Here is a 23,790-nt window from a genome sequence, read left to right as displayed (position 1 = left end):
ACCCAATTGCAAATTACGTGTCAACAAAGAACCTATCTGAGCCTCTCAAGACCTTTGTGCATGAAGTCTCCTCCCATCACATTCCAACTAGCATCAAAGAAGCCTTAGCAAATTCAAAGTGGGCTCCGGCAATAGAGGAGGAAATGGAGGCATTGCAAAAGAATAAGACATGGACCTTAGTTCCGCCACCAAAAGGAGCAAAAATAGTGCGATGTAAATGGGTATTTTCCATCAAATACAAGGCAGACGAAACTGCTGAACAGTATAAAGCTTGAAAGGCCTCAGCAGTCGGGCTGTGAACCATAGTCTATCGGCGTAGAGAAGTCACTACTCCTCAAGCTGGTGGCAAAGGGGTACACACAAACATATGGAGTAGATTATCAAAAAACATTCTCATTGGTAGCCAAGCTTAACGCAGTCAAAAGTTTTATTATCACTTGCAGCAAATTTAGACTGGCCATTACAGCAATTCGATGTAAAAAATGCTTTTCTCAACGGCGATCTAGAGGAAGAAGTCTACATGGAGGTTCCATCGGGCTATATCGCTTCTTCAAATACACAAGTGATGTGTAAGATACAGAGAACTCTCTATGGATTGAAACAGTTGCCTAATGCATGGTTTCGGAGATTTAGCTTGGCGATGAAGAAGTATGGCTACCAACAGAGTAATTCAGGCCACACTCTCTTTCTGAAGCATCGAATGGGCAAGATAATAGCTTTGATAGTTTATGTTGGTGATATGATAATTACAGGGGATGATACAGAAGAAATGTTTCAATTTCAAAAGCGATTAGCAATTGAATTCGAGACGAAAAACCTGGGAGGACTAAAATATTTCCTGGGAATAGAGGTAGCCAGGTCTAAACGTGACAATATTACTCTCACAAAGGAAATATATTCTAGATTTGCTTTTTGAAGTAGGAATGCTAGAATGTAAGCTTGCAGACACTCCAATGATACAAAACCACAAACTAAGTGAATATCCGGACCAAGTACCAACAGATAAGGGGAGATGTCAAAAACTAGTTGGCAAGCTATTTTATCTCTCACATACTCGACCTGACATTGCTTATGCTGTAAGCATAGTTAGTCAGTTTATGCACTGCCCAACAAGGATCATATGGATGCTGTAATTCGTATATTACGATACTTGAAGGGTACCCCTGGGAAGGGGATCATGTTTTCAAAAAACCATAACTTGAGGATTGACGGCTATACGGATGCAGATTGGGGAAGAAATCTCTCGTATAGGAAGTCTACTTGGGGGTATTTCACATTTGTTGGTGAAAATCTAGTTACATGAAGGAGCAAACAACAAAAAATGGTAGCACTCTCAAGGACTATGGGAGCTACTTTGGCTCAAACAGTTACTAACAGAGATTAGTTTTGCTCCTACTTAAGAGATGAATCTTTTTTGTGATAATAAAGTTGACATTGACATATCTCATAACCCGGTTCAACACAATAGAACTAAGTATGTGGAAGTGGACAGACATTTTATCAAAGAGAACCTGAAAGCCAAGATCATCAAATTTCCATTTGTAAAATCTGAGAACAGCTAGCAGACATTCTTACCAAGGCTGTCTCGAATAAGGATTTTCACAACTCACTTGACAAGTTGCGCATTAGAGATCTCTATGCATCAACTTGAGGGGGAATGTTAGAGTGAGTTGTCAATTAGAGTGAAATCAAGAGAGATTGGAGGCCATTTAGCCATAAAATCTGTACAATGGATTCAACATTTTGCCTATGTATTTTTGTATTGAATCATTGTAAACCAGAACATAAAGAAATAATACAGAACACAATTTCTGATAGAGGTGAATAAAATACCCTCATAAATCGCTTATACGTAAACCATTTCACAATGAAAAGTGGATTGAAACTTTCATTCGAGGAAATTTAAAGATTGAAAGATCGTCTCCCTCGTAAAAGTACCTGACTGAAAGAATATTCAATGTCAAACCCCTCAAAAGTTGGAAGAAATCTCCGATCAAGAAGCAATTCTGGCAAAAGAATGTAGAAACATCTCTCTAAAACAAAATTTAACTTGTAAACGTACCAAAATTAAGCCCGCAAAAAGAAGAAAATCTTGTCAAAATTCGGATATAAAACTCTACCGTTGACTTTCAAAAGTATCAATCCATTTTTGAGGTCAACAAGTTCTAGTTCATATCAGAGTTTATATAAATAATGTATTTGATTTTTATTATGTGAAAAAGAAATGGTATTACATGACGTTGAGAAATTTTGAAAAATACTTTAAAATAAATTTTAATTTTTAAGTCTATAGTAAAATATATACTAGAGTGGGAGAGCGGTATTTACTTGTAGAGATGGCAAAGAGGTGGGTCGAGGTTGGGGCAGCCTTACCTACCCTCGCCACTGGGTAATTTCTCGCCCGTTACCCTTCTAAGGTGAGTTGGAGCCCTTGCCCCTATTTACTAGCCATTTACTTTATTTTTTTAAAGTTTTTTTTAGTTTTTAATAATTCATTTTATTGCCAACATTCATTAAAGCGAGATAGTAATATTTTTTAATTTTTAAAGTTAAATTATTTAAATATATTTAGTAAACTAAGATTTTTATTGTTTGTCAAACTCATTACATAATCTTAATTGCCATCTTCTATTAGAACTAATGAAATTTCGTGGAATTTTTCATTTAAAGTATTGAATTATAAATAATAATAATAATAATAATAATAATAATAAATGGGGTAGGGCGGATTTGTTATCCGTACCTGACCTGAATACTCGATTAAGCAGATAATTCTCTCGTGCCATTTGAGGCGGGACTTTGCGGATATTGGATTTGGGGGATTTTCTACAATCCCTATTTACTTGCATATAATCCTCGTATTTACTACTTACCACCAGTTTTAATGCCATCGAAAGTAGGTAGTGTGGTTGATCAAAATCCTAACACCTATATATTTTAGTACAAATATATTTATATACTATAATTCATTATTCTAAACCTTAACCTAGAACTGACCAAAGAAAGTAGAAACAAATAAAAAAAATTAATAAATTAAAGAAAACAAGATTTCGTTCAAGAAATCGCTCTCTATTAGATAATGATTCGTTTGGTCCACATGAAAAGGAAACGTTTTATTACAAAGATATAATCTAAGTCGTATGAAAGTAGATGGAAAACACGACATATAAAAATGTTTTGTTTCAAAAAAGCGTGAAACAAAATGTTATAAAAACTCGCTACAAAGCTTAGCCCAAACAAAATATGATTTCTTCGCAATCTTTTTGAATCCTTTGTTAAAAGTTTTCTAGAAATTTTGGAGTTTTTCAAAACTCAAAAAGTTAGATAATTTTTTTTTTTTAATTTTTTAATGTCTTCTATATTTTCTAAAAATTTCGATTTCTAAAATGTACCCGAATTGGAAATTTAACATTTGAGTTTTGTACAATCTAATTACCCATATATGTTATACGAACAAACAATATTTATTAGACATTATGTCCCTGCTAGTTGGAAATTAAAAAAAAAAAATTTAATTTAAATAAAAGTTAGCAATGGGACCCATAACCTTTTAATTACACATTTCACCAATTTTTATCAAAATCTACTAAAAATCAGCCTTTAATCTCAATCAAACTGAGACTATATAAATTGAGTAATGTTAAGTAACCTCACTGGGGTTGCAACCCCAATTTAGGTGACGTTATATGGTATGCTAAATAAAATGTAGAATTAAATGAGTTATTTAACTGGAATTTTAATTTCAGTGATATTAAATAGCATTACTCATATAAGTTGGTGTGTATTAATATACTATAGATGAGGTGTTAAAGATTAGGTTAATTAGATGAGCAGTATTCGAAGAATTTCATTTCTCATTAGTCAACATTTTTAAAAAAAGGTTGACAAAACCGATATTTAAAAAAAAAATTAAAAGAAAATTTTGAAACCTGCGAGGTCCGTGACCACTTAAACATATGATTTCATTTGAAAAAATAGCACATGAGTTGACACGATTTACGACTTTTTATCTCTAAGATAATACGGAAAGTAAGTTACATAGAATTTACCCTATATTTAGAAATCTATAATTGACAATGGAAGGTCACAAAGTAGTAGATCCAAGTAGCCAACGGTAACACCTACCCTCTTTTTTGCTTGTTTAAAATCCCTCTCCCTCGATGTCCCTAGCACTGACACTCCTTTTGTTGAGGGTCGTGTTCATCGAGCATTGATCGATCTATCACTCAATCACGACCCAATTGTTATAGCCTGATTTTTTATCATTCGACCAGAGTGCTATCTCAATACTAAGGCCACAAAATACACATTAACACGCGGTCATGGTGAACCTCGTTGCAGCACAAAAGCCATTGTTGCATGGCTTAATGAAAATGGCCGGTATTCGACCTCACACAGTAGAGATCGAGCCAGGCACCGTTATGAGCATTTGGGTCCCCTCTGAAGTAATNATCCGGAGAAAATGAATGTTATATACTCTTAACATTTATGTTTAAGCTTTTACTTGAAGCAGTTCAAAACGCGTATAGTGCGGGAAGTAATCTGCCTGACCTAATTTTATTTGGTACTGATGACAGGTGATGTTCAACAACAGAAAAGAAAGGGGAGAATTGCTGGAAGGTCTTGTGGTTAACAACAAAGACACTACCATCCCAAATTTTTCCCAGGTATATTTTCACCTTTACACGGGACCCACAAATTTTATCACTTTTTGATCACATATTTCATAGGACCCCCAACTTATTATCTCATAAAAACCTTTGTTAAACACTAGTAGTGATTAATTATTAATTATTTTTCACCAAAATTTTGAGTTTCTTTACAGAGGATACATCTTCTTTGGGGTGGGAATGATCAGATTTTCAAGCTGGAACTTGCACAGAAAATGAAAGAGTAAGTTTTAATGGACTTCATGACTAAGCTTATTTTCAATTCAATTCAAGTTTTACAACAGTGTCACATAATTTATATTTTTAGTTCAAAAAACAACATAAACGTTGACATCGGATAAATAAATCAAACCTTTTTTATTTTTTTACTCAAAAAAAATAAAAATGAAGTCGTTCGTAAATATCAATTTTAGATTCCGACTACTTGAAGTTTTGTTTTAAGCGATGTGAAATTTTACTCGATATTTGTTGTACATGAGACAGACAGCTTGGGGACAAAGCTACAGTTGAAGGCATAGAGAAAGCAGGTCATTTGGTTCACCTAGAACGACCGTGCGTCTACAATAGTTGTCTCAACAACTTCCTTGCTTCCTTCCATGCACATGCAAATACAAATCAATTTTCTTTTTAATTTCCTATTTTAAAATTAATGGAGATATAATTGTTTGTATGTATTGGATCACTATTGAATTTGGTCATGTATTAATTCATGCCTGAGGATTTTAATTGATTGATGATAGAAAAAGCTTTGTGAATGGGTTGGAGAAAGTGGTTTATGTTTAATATTCAACCTATCAACATCTCTCGACCTCTCAGTTTCCTATAAACTTCCCTCGATTTCCTTAAGCCTTTTCCATATGAAATTATGTAAAAGAAGGATACATGGATGGTGCATGATGAAAATGTCCTAAAACCATTTTGAAGTATAGCAATTATTTGTATCTGATTTGAACAAACTATCTTGGATCATATCGGGGTCTACTTCAAAGTAGTTAAAGAAACTTATCTCTCTGAAAAGTCAATGCTTGAGATCGGACATTCGGATCCATCTTGGTATGACAACCAAAAGTCGTCATGTGGAGACATCATCAAAATCTTAAAAAACTAGGCACTTAAATTGTGACAATAAAACGAGAAGATTTGAAGATAGAAAAGGCAAATGATTCAACCCCACGATGATGTTGGGACTTCTTTTTAAAAGTGAGGATTTCTTGAACTAGAATTACCGCTTTCTAATTTCTAGTCTGCCACACAGACAGTTCATTGGTACAAGGCATATAAGATCGAAATCCGTACTGTTTTTCATGTCCAAAATTGCTCTTGCATAGTGATTTTTTTATTCTTTATTCAATTTTTAGATGTCTTTAATGGCAAATGATGGTACGCTTCTAAGAAAATCACAAAATTTTGAGATAATGAACCGATAATAATGTAGAGTAAACATTCAGAGTGCGTCTAGTTTGCGCTTCTATTTTTATTTTTCAATTTGGAATTCATTTTCTATTTATTATTTTGAAAGACTATTTTAAAATTGCAGAAAACGCGTTTGGCTTGTCATTTTTAAAAATTGTTTCTCAAAACAAGAAAATGCATTTGGTTTTAAAAATGTAGAAATAATTTTAGAACTTTTTTTAATTAATTTGATTATTTAGTAAGACATCAATTTTATGCTAATACGTGATGAAAAAATTTAAAATTGTATTTGCGTAGATTTTGTGTGATTAAATTAATTATTTTAATTTGAGAAAAATTTAAGTTCATTTTCCTTGGTTTGAGTTTTTTGAGTGTTTTCAATGAGAACGCTCAAATGTTAAAAAGTCATTTTAAGTTTATGTTGTAAAATTTTCCTTATTTTTGAAAATTCATTTTTTTAAAATAACATATCAAACACGTTTGGAGTGTTTCAGAAAACTAAAAATAACCTCAAAAACAGCAAATTAGTGCACTCTCAATTTTTCATAAATTTCTCCAAGTATTTTTTGATACAACAAAAATCCTAGTTGAGATAGTCGAAGATTTAATTGAAAAATAAGAGCTTTCTATACATTGATTATCTTCCCATGAAACTGGTAAGGTGAGAAAATATTTTTCAAAATCTTTTCAACCATGTATCGGGTTTATGAAAAATATGTTGGAAAAAATGAGTAAATGACTCAATTTTGGCAATATTTTCGGTGGGACCCGTTGGTTCAATTTGGAAGATCAAAGTTGATCCTTGTTCTCCTCCGTGAGAGCATCGAAACTATATATTTATTTGTCAAAATTGATGAATGGATGAATGAGCAATTGGAGTTCAAAGATAACCATTGGAAGGTGGTTTACGTGAAAAAATAACACTAGTCTCACATAGGAAAATGAAGAAAGTATTAACCACTTTAAATATGGTTATACAATGGAAATGTGTAATAATGTGTAGTATAGAGGCTCTTTTCACGTGTGCGTGCAGGGAGGTACAAATCATGGACCGAAATTGCCTACGAACCTTGAACTTGTGTGCGTGCACGAATATCGTACCGAACGGAGCAAAAATTGGCCCATTTGGAGTGTCCATGTTTTGCAATTTTTTGCTTTCTTCAACTGACCGTTGAGTTTCCAAAAACGGTCAAAACTCCAGCAGAAAATGAAGTGGTTCCAGTGTTTATTGCCATGGAGTTATTGGACAAATTTATGTTATATTAAATCTCAATTTTCCAGCAATTCAAACACACGAAAAAAATAATCTCTCTTTCTCGCACACTGCATATTTTCGTTCTGTCTGCATATACATAATCTCTAGTCGTGGTGGTGATATTATTCGAATACAAACTCAGTTCGCCGAAGTAGTTTCTATGGTGCTCAGATTCTACGGGTTTTATCGTTGTATCCTGTGAAACAGACGTTTAGATTAGACTTCAAGCACTTACGGTGAGAGAGCGAATCTGTTTTAAGGAAATTGTACTCGCACGGGCCTCGAGTTGAAATTTTATTTACATATCTACAATTTATTCTTGCAAGTTATTTATTTATTTAACGATTTACATGTTTGCAATTTAGTAGATTAATATATTTTGTAGTTTAATTGTTTTTATATTTATGTTAGAAATAAATAAATAAATATATATATATATATATATATATTATTTTAATAAAAATAGTGTGTGCTAATTTTACACATATACAGTAAGCTTCACTACCAAATACAATGACCTAGCATTAACGGTGAGCTGCACTGTCATATACGGTGAGCTGTCAAATACGATAAGTTTCCTGCAAATACGGTAAGCTGTATATACGGTATGTTTAAAATCGGTATCTAAACTACATATAAGATATGCGATAATCCGGTTTCATTAGAACCACTATATTCCAACAAACTTAAAACATATTTTTTGAAAAAAAAAATTGTTTTTTATACTGTTAATTTTAGAAAATAATTTTTTTTGTTAGATTTTCAGAAATGGCAACCGAATCGACCAACATGGATGTTCCCCAAACTGTGCCTACTGAAATCAGGCTATGGGCTCAGCTGTAGCTCAAGGGCCAAGCTCTGTTGTAGCTCAGATTGTGGTTAAATTGCCACGTCATATTGTGAGTCAAACAGTGGCTCCAACAACTGGTCATACCGTTAATGTTCCGATTAATCATAGAGAAAAATCGGAGAAATTCAATGGCTTGAATTTCAAAAGGTGGCAGCAGAAAATGGTATTTTGTCTGACCACTTTGAATCTTGCGAGATTCTTGACTGAGACTGCTCCAAAACTCAATGAGGGTGAAAGAAATGTTCAAGCAATCAGTGCACTTGATGCTTGGAACCATTCGGATTTTTTGTGCCGAAATTATATTATGAACAGTTTAGCAGACACGCTATGCAATGTGTATAGTACTATGAAAACTACTAAGGAACTGTGGGAGTCTTTAGACCGAAAATATAAAACTGAGAATGCCGGGACTAAAAAGTTCATTGTCGGCAGATTCTTAGATTATAAAATGGTGGACTTCAAAACAGTTATCAGTCAAGTGCAAGAACTCCAAGTGATTCTTTACGAAATTCATGCCAAAGGAATGATATTGAGTGAAACTTTTCAAGTGGCTGCAATTATTGAAAAATTGCCCCCCGCATGAAAAGATTTCAAGAATTATCTGAAGCACAAGCGAAAGGAGATGAACGTCGAAAAATTAATTATTAGACTTTGAATTGAAGAAGACAACAAGAGTTCTGAAAAGAAGTGGTTCAATCCTGGTGTTGCTAAAGCTAATGTTGTGGAGCATAGTCAAAGTAGTAAGAACTACAAAAACAAGTCTGGGTCATCCTGCGGCAAAAGGACCAAGTAAGGACCGAAATGTGGAATTTAAAAAAAAAATTCAAGGAAAATGTTTCAATTGTGACAAAGTGGACCACGAGTATTCGGAGTGCAGATTGCCAAAGAATAAGAAAGAAGCAAATGTGGTTGACTACATGGCACAAGATGTGTCGGAGCTGAATCTCTCAGCTGTCATTTCTGAAGTGAACATGGTGGGTTCAAACTCTAAGGAGTGGTGGATTGGCACCGATGCTACGAGGCATGTGTGTTCTGATAAGGAGTTGTTTGCTATGTTTGAGGCAATTAAGAATGGGGAGAAGTTGTTCATGGAAAATTCAGCAACTTTTGAAATCAATGGATAAGGAAAGGTGGTTTTGAAGATGACCTCGGGAAAAAAGCTGACTCTCAACAATGTGCTATATGTGCCGAAAATTCACAAGATCCTAGTGTCCGATTCGCTTTTGAATAAGCATGACTTTCGCATTGTATTTGAGTCAGACAAAGTTATTTTGTCAAAAAATGGAATCTTTGTTGGAAAAGGATATGTTTCCGATGGTATGTTTAAACTCAATATAATGGTTGTTAAATCGAAAATGAATAAAGTAAACTCTTTTGCTTATTTGCTTTAGTCTTCCAATTTGTGGCATGGTAGACTAGGACATGTTAATTATGATACTTTATGAAGACTTGTTAACTTGAATTGCATACCCGAGTTCCACATTGATTTAAAGGGTAATTGGCACAAAACGCCCATACCTTTAATTTTATTGTGGAAAACATCCACACCTTTCATTTTTTGACATTTTTGCCCTTATTTCCACTTTCTTTGCGGAAAACGTTATTTTCACCATTTTTAATGTAAAATGACCAAAATACCCTCCTATTTAAATAAAATCAAAAAAGAAAAAAATAAAGAATAAATTGTAATCTTACTCCTAAATGTTTTAAAAAGTGCAAGTGAGTCCAAATAATTATTAAAATACCTTATAGCACAAAATGTCTCTACGTTTGGCCTGTAGTATGCAAAACGTTCATACGTTTCAAATTGATGAAAATGATGTTTTTCGCAATGAAACATGAAAAGAAGAATGAAAATGCAAAAAAAATAAATCGAAACGTATGGGCGTTTTCCGCAAGATTGTCAAACGTAGAGACATTTTTCGTAAGATTGTCAAACGTAGGGACGTTTTGTACTATTAGACCTTATTAAAATTGAAACCATTGCTAAACCGCTGAACCTCCATACTATTTCCAAAATGTCATCACCCAAACCCAGGCAACACAACCGTTCCGAAGAGATCCATGTCATTTCCACACACCAATCGCCTATATTCACCAGAACGCTTCTCTTCATGGTTTTAAAATATCAATAGATGGTTCAGCAGTATGAGGTTCGACGGTTTGGACGATGGTTGGTCGGAGTTTTTTCATTTCTAAGGTGGCAATCCCATTTTTCGTATTGGTATTAAACCTTACTGGACAAAAAATAAATTATGAAACATTTTTTAATCCCGTCCAGTGCGAAACATTCCACAACTGAACTACAATCGCTAAACAGGCAAAAATGTCATGAAATTTTAAATACAAATTGCCAGATACATTTAATTGCATGATTGACATTCTTTAATATTTATTCCAGACAGTTCTATCATCACCTATACATGTTCAAATATACAATAATATGCAGTTTAACTCTTTTATGCAAAGGATCATTTTCAAAGAATCTTTCAGATAATCAAGCCACTATGATCATAAAGATCAATAATGGAACCCTGATTAAAATAATCAAAGGCTGCAAATGCACCCAAAAAACTTGATTTTTCACTAACCACCTATCATCAAATGATTCATAAATCTTTTAGGAGCATCTTTTCATGCTCCCTACTCCACTACTTAACCTTTTTCTGTTCATATTATGTGATATAAAATTTAAAATTTAATTTTTCAAAGCACTTAAATTCATTGAGTCTAGTCAGAATCTCACCAATGACAACCTGGGATTCCTTTTTCGTTCATGTATATACATAAAAAAATATGTATGCATATGCTGTAAATGACTGGTTCAAAGTTCCAGCCTTTGGATTGTTCAGTGCAGGGTGAAAATAAGAATAGAAGGTTCAGTTTCTGGTTTATCTGTGAAACTAAAAGGTGCCCACAAAATGTGCCTGAAATTATGATAGACTAAAACAAACGTTAATCAAATTTATCATTTGTATTAAGACTTTTGAAAGAAAAGAGCCCCACTTATACAGCTGGTTACAACATAAGTAACTATCATAAGCCATAACCACCAGAAACGCAATTTTAACACTTGAAATTGGCCCAACCGCGTGAAAATCTTGAGAAAGATTGCACTGAATCTTCAAGAATTGACGTAAACGATATGATAGACTAGACATTATTATACAATATATTTTCTTCTTTAATCCTGTTTAGTTTAAACCATCAAACATGCCAATAAGTGCGATGTCGACTGCTAAACAAAGAACGACCATGGAAAGATCAGTTCTCATTTCCACTAAGAATAACTTACATTACATAAGATCAGTACATATATGGCGCTGTTAAGACTTTGCACCAGAAATAGGCCTATCCTTCTAGGATTATACAGTGGCTAATTGTAAAAGCACACCATAAAAAATTGGAAACATGAATTCATCACTACAATATCGAAATAAAATGCAAAGGATGAAACTAAGACGGAAAAAATAATTTTCTCGAATTAGCATTTCATTGAACATCTTGTACTAAGTTCTTTTTGTATTTACAGCAGCCTGTTTCTCCTTTCGGGCACCAGTAGAGCATAAACGAGTGGTGATCACAGCTCAACTTTCGTTTGGGATGTTTGATTTGTAACTGCATAAAACAAGTACTTATGAGTGACAAGTTTTAAAACACAGGAAAAACATTTTCTGATAATCCTAAACAATATTTATTCTGCTGATACTTTTTTCCAAATCTTTCTTGTCTTTACCTTGAAAGTTACCTGAATGAAATGCATTCTCTTTGACAGGATCCTGGCCAAAACCCATCTGAACAATGCTTTGCAAATCATGGCCATCGAATGCTGGGAACTGGAAAAAATGAGGTTGATACAAATATCAGATAAAGTAAATTTGCATTTCTGCATAATTTATAGTGCATGTTTGATACATGGTACTCAACAGTATAGTGAACAAGATTTTCGAGTTCGAACAATTGATTACCTGAGAAAGACGTTCGCCAAATCCATCAACTGAAGACAATTGAATGCCTACGTTGTGGGCATCTAAAGGGTCCATTGATTTAATTGGACATAATAGGTTTGATCACGAAAGATATCTATGTAAAATTGTATGCACGGAAATTTCACCACAATCCGATCGTAAAAAGTATATAGTCTTTGATTAAGGAAAAAAACTTAATTTGTATTACGCAAATGGGGCAGATTGAAAATATAATTATGAGCAAATATATACATTTTTTCTACTTTTAGCTTAAACTTTTGAAATAAATGTTCGATATATCTATCGTTTAAGCTATAAATGAAATGAGTCGAGTATTTGTGTAAAGGTAGCCATTATAAAATATTTATTGTTAAAGTTGTTGAACAACTTTGTTTAATAGGTAGGTTGCCCACTATGAAATACTGACTCGAGTGACTTAATAATTTGGACCCGGCTAGGCTGTCATCTTCACTCAACAGATCAACCAAGCCAGGCTTCGTTGAAATTTTTCCTGCACGGGCAGTTATGAACTGCCATTTGTCCGTGCCGGTTCATCTTGTGGGCCGGCCGGTCCTAATAGGACCATCTGTTTTGGGATGTCCATGACAAAATTTACTGAGGGTATAAAAACCAAGTCTCTAATTATATAATGTCTGACTTTTGATGAACAAATAAATTATATGCAAGTGAAGGTGTGTCGATAAAATCCGGAGAAAATGAATGTTATATACTCTTAACATTTATGTTTAAGCTTTTACTTGAAGCAGTTCAAAACGCGTATAGTGCGGTAAGTAATCTGCCTGACCTAATTTTATTTGGTACTGATGACAGGTGATGTTCAACAACAGAAAAGAAAGAGGAGAATTGCTGGAAGGTCTTGTGGTTAACAACAAAGACACAATCATCCCAAATTTTTCCCAGGTATATTTTCACCTTTACACGGGACCCACAAATTTTATCACTTTTTGATCACATATTTCATAGGACCCCCAACTTATTATCTCATAAAAACCTTTGTTAAACACTAGTAGTAATTAATTATTAATTATTTTTCACCAAAATTTTGAGTTTCTTTACAGAGGATACATCTTCTTTGGGGTGGGAATGATCAGATTTTCAAGCTGGAACTTGCACAGAAAATGAAAGAGTAAGTTTTAATGGACTTCATGACTAAGCTTATTTTCAATTCAATTCAAGTTTTACAACAGTGTCACATAATTTATATTTTTAGTTCAAAAAACAACATAAACGTTGACATCGGATAAATAAATCAAACCTTTTTTATTTTTTTACTCAAAAAAAATAAAAATGAAGTCGTTCGTAAATATCAATTTTAGATTCCGACTACTTGAAGTTTTGTTTTAAGCGATGTGAAATTTTACTCGATATTTGTTGTACATGAGACAGACAGCTTGGGGACAAAGCTACAGTTGAAGGCATAGAGAAAGCAGGTCATTTGGTTCACCTAGAACGACCGTGCGTCTACAATAGTTGTCTCAACAACTTCCTTGCTTCCTTCCATGCACATGCAAATACAAATCAATTTTCTTTTTAATTTCCTATTTTAAAATTAATGGAGATATAATTGTTTGTATGTATTGGATCACTATTGAATTTGGTCATGTATTAATTCATGCCTGAGGATTTTAATTGATTGATGATAGAAAAAGCTTTGTGAATGGGTTGAAGAAAGTGGTTTATGTTTAATATTCAACCTATCAACATCTCTCGACCTCTCAGTTTCCTATAAACTTTACTCGATTTCCTTAAGCCTTTTCCATATGAAATTATGTAAAAGAAGGATACATGGATGGTGCATGATGAAAATGTCCTAAAACCATTTTTAAGTATAGCAATTATTTGTATCTGATTTGAACAAACTATCTTGGATCATATCGGGGTCTACTTCAAAGTAGTTAAAGAAACTTATCTCTCTGAAAAGTCAATGCTTGAGATCGGACATTCGGATCCATCTTGGTATGACAACCAAAAGTCGTCATGTGGAGACATCATCAAAATCTTAAAAAACTAGGCACTTAAATTGTGACAATAAAACGAGAAGATTTGAAGATAGAAAAGGCAAATGATTCAACCCCACGATGATGTTGGGACTTCTTTTTAAAAGTGAGGATTTCTTGAACTAGAATTACCGCTTTCTAATTTCTAGTCTGCCACACAGACAGTTCATTGGTACAAGGCATATAAGATCGAAATCCGTACTGTTTTTCATGTCCAAAATTGCTCTTGCATAGTGATTTTTTTATTCTTTATTCAATTTTTAGATGTCTTTAATGGCAAATGATGGTACGCTTCTAAGAAAATCACAAAATTTTGAGATAATGAACCGATAATAATGTAGAGTAAACATTCAGAGTGCGACTAGTTTGCGCTTCTATTTTTATTTTTCAATTTGGAATTCATTTTCTGTTTACTATTTTGAAAGACTATTTTAAGATTGTAGAAAACGCGTTTGGTTTGTCATTTTTAAAAATTGTTTCTCAAAACAAGAAACAAGAAAATGCATTTGGTTTTAAAAATGTAGAAATAATTTTATAACTTTTTTTAATTAATTTGATTATTTAGTAAGACATCAATTTTATGCTAATATGTGATGAAAAAATTTAATATTGTATTTGCGTAGATTTTGTGTGATTAAATTAATTATTTTAATTTGAGAAAATTTTAAGTTCATTTTCCTTGTTTTGAGTTTTTTGAGTGTTTTTAACGAGAACACTCAAAACGTCAAAAAGTCATTTTGAGTTTATGTTGTAAAATTTTTCTTATTTTTTAAAATAACATATCAAACACGTTTGGAGTGCTTTATAAAACTGAAAATAACCTCAAAAACAGCAAATCAGGGCACTGCCAATTTTTCGTAATTTTCTCCAAGTATTCTTTGATATAACAAAAACCCTAGTTGAGATAGCCGAAGATTTAATTGAAAAATAAGAGCTTTCTATGCATTGATTCTCTTCCCATGAAACTGGTCAGGTGAGAAAATATTTTTCAAAATCTTTTCAACCATGTATCGGGTTTACGAAAAATCAACTCGAGCCTTAATGTTTCTTCCAATAGTAAACTATTCAACCATATACGGTGGTGAAATTTGAACTTAAATTGAAGTTCAATGACTTAGCCTTCGTTTGACAAATTTATGAATAGTTAAAAAGAATAGTAAGAACCTTGTATATACTAAGCGAATGAACTTGGATACCGGGCATGGGGGAGATAATTGGCGATTCAACTTTGAAAGTCAAACTAGCGATTGAGTGCTTCCACCGCTGAAGATTTTGAGGATCTTCTTGTTCACTTTTTCTTTTCAAATGTGCGTAAAGAAGATGGACCCAATTTTGCATTGGTTTACTCAATCTTTCGACTAATCCCATATTTCAAAATAATTCAAAATTCCGAACCCTGAGCTTCTTTTCTACTTCATTAAGTTCTAGAATTAGAATTTGAGTTCTAGCTCCGCTATTGAATGCTTCACCATTGCCGGGCAGACTTTCTTGAGATTGTTGTGATCATGCAATGTGTGCCTTTTTAAGCACGCTATCGTAGGTCTCCACATCTCTAGTTGTCGGCAAATCGCCCAAAGCACATTAGTAGTGGTGTATCGAACTGAGTCAGAAACCAAACCTCTCATCAGGAACATAAATAGGGCGATTGATTTAGTAGATTAATATATTTTGTAGTTTAATTGTTTTTATATTTATGTTAGAAATAAATAAATATATATATATATATATATATATATTATTTTAATAAAAATAGTGTGTGCTAATTTTACACATATACAGTAAGCTTCACTACCAAATACAATGACCTAGCATTAACGGTGAGCTGCACTGTCATATACGGTGAGCTGTCAAATACGATAAGTTTCCTGCAAATACGGTAAGCTGTATATACGGTATGTTTAAAATCGGTATCTAAACTACATATAAGATATGCGATAATCCGGTTTCATTAGAACCACTATATTCCAACAAACTTAAAACATATTTTTTGAAAAAAAAAATTGTTTTTTATACTGTTAATTTTAGAAAATAATTTTTTTTGTTAGATTTTCAGAAATGGCAACCGAATCGACCAACATGGATGTTCCCCAAACTGTGCCTACTGAAATCAGGCTATGGGCTCAGCTGTAGCTCAAGGGCCAAGCTCTGTTGTAGCTCAGATTGTGGTTAAATTGCCACGTCATATTGTGAGTCAAACAGTGGCTCCAACAACTGGTCATACCGTTAATGTTCCGATTAATCATAGAGAAAAATCGGAGAAATTCAATGGCTTGAATTTCAAAAGGTGGCAGCAGAAAATGGTATTTTGTCTGACCACTTTGAATCTTGCGAGATTCTTGACTGAGACTGCTCCAAAACTCAATGAGGGTGAAAGAAATGTTCAAGCAATCAGTGCACTTGATGCTTGGAACCATTCGGATTTTTTGTGCCGAAATTATATTATGAACAGTTTAGCAGACACGCTATGCAATGTGTATAGTACTATGAAAACTACTAAGGAACTGTGGGAGTCTTTAGACCGAAAATATAAAACTGAGAATGCCGGGACTAAAAAGTTCATTGTCGGCAGATTCTTAGATTATAAAATGGTGGACTTCAAAACAGTTATCAGTCAAGTGCAAGAACTCCAAGTGATTCTTTACGAAATTCATGCCAAAGGAATGATATTGAGTGAAACTTTTCAAGTGGCTGCAATTATTGAAAAATTGCCCCCCGCATGAAAAGATTTCAAGAATTATCTGAAGCACAAGCGAAAGGAGATGAACGTCGAAAAATTAATTATTAGACTTTGAATTGAAGAAGACAACAAGAGTTCTGAAAAGAAGTGGTTCAATCCTGGTGTTGCTAAAGCTAATGTTGTGGAGCATAGTCAAAGTAGTAAGAACTACAAAAACAAGTCTGGGTCATCCTGCGGCAAAAGGACCAAGTAAGGACCGAAATGTGGAATTTAAAAAAAAAATTCAAGGAAAATGTTTCAATTGTGACAAAGTGGACCACGAGTATTCGGAGTGCAGATTGCCAAAGAATAAGAAAGAAGCAAATGTGGTTGACTACATGGCACAAGATGTGTCGGAGCTGAATCTCTCAGCTGTCATTTCTGAAGTGAACATGGTGGGTTCAAACTCTAAGGAGTGGTGGATTGGCACCGATGCTACGAGGCATGTGTGTTCTGATAAGGAGTTGTTTGCTATGTTTGAGGCAATTAAGAATGGGGAGAAGTTGTTCATGGAAAATTCAGCAACTTTTGAAATCAATGGATAAGGAAAGGTGGTTTTGAAGATGACCTCGGGAAAAAAGCTGACTCTCAACAATGTGCTATATGTGCCGAAAATTCACAAGATCCTAGTGTCCGATTCGCTTTTGAATAAGCATGACTTTCGCATTGTATTTGAGTCAGACAAAGTTATTTTGTCAAAAAATGGAATCTTTGTTGGAAAAGGATATGTTTCCGATGGTATGTTTAAACTCAATATAATGGTTGTTAAATCGAAAATGAATAAAGTAAACTCTTTTGCTTATTTGCTTTAGTCTTCCAATTTGTGGCATGGTAGACTAGGACATGTTAATTATGATACTTTATGAAGACTTGTTAACTTGAATTGCATACCCGAGTTCCACATTGATTTAAAGGGTAATTGGCACAAAACGCCCATACCTTTAATTTTATTGTGGAAAACATCCACACCTTTCATTTTTTGACATTTTTGCCCTTATTTCCACTTTCTTTGCGGAAAACGTTATTTTCACCATTTTTAATGTAAAATGACCAAAATACCTTCCTATTTAAATATAACCCAAAAATAAAGAAAAGTAAAGTAAAGAATAAATTACAATCTTCCTTCTAAATGTTTTAAAAAGTGCAAGTGAGACCAAATAATTATTGAAAGGCCTAATAGCACAAAACATTCCTACGTTTGGTCTATAGTATGAAAAATATCCCTACGTTTCAAATTGGTGAAATGGATGTTTTCCGCAATGAAACATGAAAATAGGGATGAAAACGCAAAAAAAATTGAAAAGTTTGGAAATTTTTCTACAAGAAGTGTCAAACTTGGGGATTTTTTTTGCTATTAGGCCTTACTAAAATATTAAAAATAACAAAAACTCTTTCTCTCTCTCCCTCTCTCTCTCCTCTTCTTCTCCAAATTGGCCAACCACCTTAGAAGTTAAATAACTCCAGCATACCACCATCCAAACTGCTGGACTACCATACCACCGAAAAGTTCTCACTTCCTTCTTCACATACCACTCAACACCCAATATTGAAACATTCATGCCAATAGATTTCTTAGGAATTGCAGGTCAAAATACCCAACTTGCAAATGTAAATACTGACAGCATCACCTATTTCGGAGAGACTCATGTCATTTCCAACACACCAATCGACTATACCCACTAGGGCGCCTCTCTTCATGATCTTAAAATATCAACAGATGGTTCAGCGGTATGGAAGTTCGACGGTCTGGGCGATGGTTAGTCGAAGTTTTTTCACTTCTAATGTGGCAGTCCCATTTAGAGAAGAAGAGAAGAAAGAGATAGTCTTTTTTTAATATTTTAATAAGGTCTAATGGCAAAAAAATCCCTACATTTGACACTTCTTGTGGAAAATATTTCTACGCTTCAATTTTTTTGCGTTTTCATCCCTATTTTCACTTTTCATTGTGAAAAAGTCAATTTCATCAATTTGAAACGTAAGGACGTTTTTCACACTATAAACCAAACGTATGGATGTTTTGTGCTATTAGGCCTTTTAATAATTATTTGACTCACTTGCACTTTTTAAACATTTAGGAGTGAGATTGTAATTTATTCTTTATTTTTGGGTTATATTTAAATAGGAAGGTATTTTGATCATTTTACATTTAAAATGGTGAAAATGGCGTTTTTGGCAAAGAAATGTGGAAATAAGGGCAAAAATGTCAAAAAATGAAAGGTAGGGACGTTTTCCACAATAAACCTTAAAGTTCGGGACATTTTGTGCCAATTACCCTTGATTTAAAACATAAGTGTGACACTTGTGTTGAGACAAAATTGACAAGGTCATCGTTTAAATCAATTGAACGGATCACAAAATCACTTGATTTAATTCACAGTGACGTATGTGATTTAAAACTCATACAAACAAGAGGTGGCAACAAGTATTTCATTATTTTTGTCGATGATAGCACCAAATACTGTTATGTGTATTTAGTAAAGATGAGGCTATAGAGAAATTTGTTCGCTATGAGAGTGAAGTTAAAACCCAACTTAATAAGAAAATTAAGGTGTTAAGAAGTGATCGAGGTGGTGAGTATGAAACATCATTTACGAAATTCTGTGCACAACACGGAATCATACATGAAACTATCGCACCTTATTCACCACAACAAAACGGTGTTTCTAAACGAAAAAATCGTATTTTAAAGAAAATTATGAATGTAATGCTAATAAGTTCTGTGTTACCTCAGAATATGTGGGGGAAACTGTGTTATCATCAAATTATCTTTTAAATAAGGTACCCCGAAAGAAAATGGAAAAGACCATTTACGAGTTATAGAAAGGAAGAAAGTCTTCCTATAAATACTTACGAGTATGGGAGTGTTTTGTCAAAGTGGCCGTACTAACACGAAAGAAGGTAAGGATAGGGTCAAAGACAATAGATTGCATCTTTATTGGCTATGCACACAATAGTAGTGCTTATCGATTTCTTGTGTATAACTCTAAAATCCCAGATATACACAAAAACATGATATTGGAATCAATAAATGCTTCATTCTTTGAACATGTATTTCCGTACAAGTCCAAAGAGGAAGCAAACTCCTCCAAACAAACATATGAGACTATGACTGAAAATAATCATGAAGAAGAGCTAGAAGAGGAGACTGAGGTTTGATCTAGCAAACGGGAAATGACAGAAAAATCTTATGGTCCTTATTTTCTGACCTATATGCTAGAAAGTGAACCTCAAAGTTATCAAGAGGTTGTGAATTTCTCGGAAGGACCTCAATGGAAGGAGGCCATTAAAAGTGAGATAAATTTCATACTGCAGAATCATACGTAGGAGTTGGTGGATCTTCCTCCAGGAAGCAAACCACTAGGATATAAATGGATTTTCAAAAGGAAAATGAGAGCAGATGAAACTATCGAAAAGTATAAGGCCAGATTAGCAATAAAAGGTTACAAACAAAGAAAAGACCTTGATTACTTTGATACGTATTCTCCAATGACGAGAATAACATCTATTAGGTTGATACTTGCGATTGCCGCTTTGTGAAATTTTGAAGTATATTAAATGGATGTTAAAACTGTCTTTCTAAATGGAGATTTAAAAAAAGAAATTTATATGGAACAACCCGAGAGGTTTTCGTCACCAGGGTAGGAAAAGAAAGTTTGTAAATTGGTGAAATCACTATATGACTTGAAACAAACACCCAAACAATGGTATGAAAATTTTGATAATGTCATGATAGAGAGTGGATTTAAAATCAATGAATATGACAAATGTGTTTAAGTCAAAAACACTAAAGATTGTTATGTCATTTTATGTCTTTGCGTTGACGACATACTTATTGTTGGCAGTGACAATAAGATGATTGAATCCACTAAAAATATGTTGAATTCGAGGTTTGACATGAAAGATATGGATTTAGTTGATGTTACACTTATAATAAAAATCTCAAGAACATCAGATGTGCTTGTTCTAAGTCAGTCACATTATGTGGACAAAATTTTGGAAAAGTTTAATAAGGATGATATTGGCTTGACTAGAGCACCAATAAATATAAGTCAACACCTATCTAAAAATAAAGGTGAAAGTGTCTCTCAAGTAGAATACTCGAGAGTTATTGAAAGTTTAATGTACTTGATGAGTTGTACAAGATCAGATATAGCCTACACAGTCAATAAACTAAGTAGATACACAAGTAATACAGGAGCTGATCACTGAAAATGAATAGTAAGAGTACTAAGGTATTTAAGATATACTCGTGACTATGAACTACATTATACCAGATGTCCAGCGATCATTGAAGGATATAGTGATGCTAATTGGATATCTGATATAAAAGACTCAAAGTCCACCAGTGGATTTGTGTTCACATTGGGAGGTGCTGACATATCATGGAAATCCTCTAAGCAAAAAGTTATAGCCAGATCTACGATCAAATATGAGTTTATAGCTCTAGATAAATGTGGTGAAGAGGCCGAATGGTTGCGCAACTTCTTAGAGGATATTCCAAAATGGTCAAAGTCTGTGCCAGCAATTTGCATATATTGTGACAGTCAATCAGCAATAGGAAGGCACAGAGTAACATGTACAATGGTAGGTCTAGACATCTATGTCGTAGACACAATACCATAAGACAACTACTCTCAACTGGAGTTATCACTATTGACTACGTGAGGTCAAAAGATAACATTGCAGATCTGCTAACAAAAGGTTAAATAGAGAGTTAGTTGGGAAATCATTGAAAAGAATGACACTTAAGCCCTTGAATGAATAAGTCATTACAAAGAAAACCCAACCTAGTTGACTGAAGATCCCAAGATTTAGGTTCAAATGGATAACCTAATTGTAAAAGCTTAATAAAATCACTGTGAGGGTGTTTCCTCCTGTCCATTCCTATGATGTAACAGTGATGCCTGTAAGGATAAAAGATAAGTAATAGACTTTTAATGATTCTTATGCGTCGAAAATCGAGTCAAGTAATGCGGGTTACTTGTAATAAGAAATCACCTATGTGAGAGAGAAGTGTGGCCGCTTCTAAGAGAATTGTGTGGGGCTCAATTCTTAAGAACTCTCACAAAACCAGGCATATGTTCATGGCCAAAACGAACATAATAATGAGAACTGAATTGTGTTAGGAAGAATCCTGTGTGGAGTATATCATCATTTACATAAATGCAGAACAGTTCAAGGACAATATGTCTACTGGTCAGTTAGTAAAGTAAATATATTTTCACAAGGGAATGTTCAAAGGGTGATACCTACCTATCCTATGCAGATTTCAACCGTTGAACTTTATCACCTAGTCTTGTGTCTCACGGTCACCAAGTCTCGTGTTTCACGGTCTCATGTCTCTCCCAATTTTCATTCATGTGGGGATTGTTGAAAAAAATGAGTAAATGACTCACTTTTGGCAAGATTTTCGGTGGGACCCGTTGGTTCAATTTGGAATATCAAAGTTGATCATTGATCTCCTCCGTGAGAGCATCGAAACCATATATTTATTTATCAGAATTGATGAATGGATGAATGAGCAATTGGAGCTCAAAGATGACCATTGGAAGATGGTTTATGTGAAAAAATAACAATAATCCTACATAGGAAAATGAAGAAAGTATTAACCACTTTAAATATGATTATACATTGGAAAGGTGTAACAATGTGTAGCATAGAGGTTCTCTCCACGTGCGCGCATAGGGGGAGCAAATCACTAATTAAAATTGCTTTCGGACCTTCAACTTGTGTACACGAATGTCGAACCGAACGGAGCAAAAATTGGCCCGTTTGGAGTGTCCACGTTTTGCAATTTTTTGTTTTCTTCAACTGACCTTTGAGTTTCCAAAAACTGCAAAAACTCCAGCAGAAACTGAAGTGGCTCCAGTGTTTATTGCCATGGAGTTATTGAACAGATTTATGTTATATTAAATCTCAATTTTTCAGCAATTCAGATACACGAAAAAAAATCTCTCCGTCTCGCACACTGCATATTTTCGTTCTGTCTGCATATACATAATCTCTAGTCGTGATGGTGATATTGTTCGAATACAATCTCAGTTCGCCGCAGTAGTTTCTGTGGTGCTCAGATTCTACGGGTTTTACCGTTGTATCCTAGGAAAAAAATGTTCGAATTAGATCTCAAGCACTTATAGTGAGGGAGCGAATATGTTTCAAGTAAACTTTGCTCGCATAAGCCTCGAGTTGAAATTTTATTTACATATCTGCACTTTATTCTTGCAAGTTATTTATTTATTTAGCGATTTACACGTGTATATATACACACACACACACACTGTTTTTCCATTGAAAAAAAAATTTCTTTGTTATTTTAATAAAAATAGTTTGTGCTAATTTTACGCATATACGGTGAGTTTCGCTACCAAATACAGTGAGTTGCACTGACATATACTGTGAGCTGTCAAATACGGTAAGGTGCAATGCGGTAAGTTTCCAGCAAATACAATAAACTGCATATATAGTAAGCTTCCTATAAATACGGTAAGCTGCATATACGGTATACTTAAAATCGGTATCTAAACTACATATATGATATTCGATAATCCGGTTTTATTAACACCACTATATTCCGACAAAATCAACTCGAGCCTTAATGTTTCTTCCAATAGTAAACTATTCAACCATATACGGTGGTGAAATTTGAACTTAAATTGAAGTTCAATGACTTAGCCTTCGTTTGACAAATTTATGAATAGTTAAAAAGAATAGTAAGAACCTTGTATATACTAAGCGAATGAACTTGGATACCGGGCATGGGGGAGATAATTGGCGATTCAACTTTGAAAGTCAAACTAGCGATTGAGTGCTTCCACCGCTGAAGATTTTGAGGATCTTCTTGTTCACTTTTTCTTTTCAAATGTGCGTAAAGAAGATGGACCCAATTTTGCATTGGTTTAC

General features: G+C 33.9%; 1 protein-coding gene and 1 long non-coding RNA gene across 2 annotated transcripts; both read left to right on the top strand.

Annotated features, from left to right (window-relative positions):
* Positions 1 to 4,107: 4,107 nt before the first annotated feature.
* LOC111397995 lies at positions 4,108 to 5,438 on the top strand. The gene is made up of 4 exons (XM_023024959.1): positions 4,108 to 4,445; positions 4,578 to 4,667; positions 4,826 to 4,893; positions 5,154 to 5,438. The coding sequence occupies exons 1-4, from the start codon at positions 4,323 to 4,325 to the stop codon at positions 5,299 to 5,301; spliced, it is 429 nt and encodes a 142-aa protein (XP_022880727.1). The 5' UTR covers positions 4,108 to 4,322; the 3' UTR covers positions 5,302 to 5,438.
* A 7,553-nt stretch (positions 5,439 to 12,991) lies between these two features.
* LOC111397705 lies at positions 12,992 to 13,835 on the top strand. Its single transcript, XR_002703312.1, has 3 exons — positions 12,992 to 13,077; positions 13,236 to 13,303; positions 13,564 to 13,835. It is a non-coding gene; the product is annotated as an uncharacterized LOC111397705 (long non-coding RNA).
* The last annotated feature ends 9,955 nt before the right edge of the window (positions 13,836 to 23,790 follow it).

Source organism: Olea europaea, chromosome 7, assembly GCF_002742605.1.
Source record: "Olea europaea var. sylvestris chromosome 7, O_europaea_v1, whole genome shotgun sequence".
In the NCBI taxonomy this organism is placed as follows: Eukaryota; Viridiplantae; Streptophyta; class Magnoliopsida; order Lamiales; family Oleaceae; genus Olea; species Olea europaea.
This window is presented reverse-complemented; position numbering and strand designations above follow the sequence as displayed.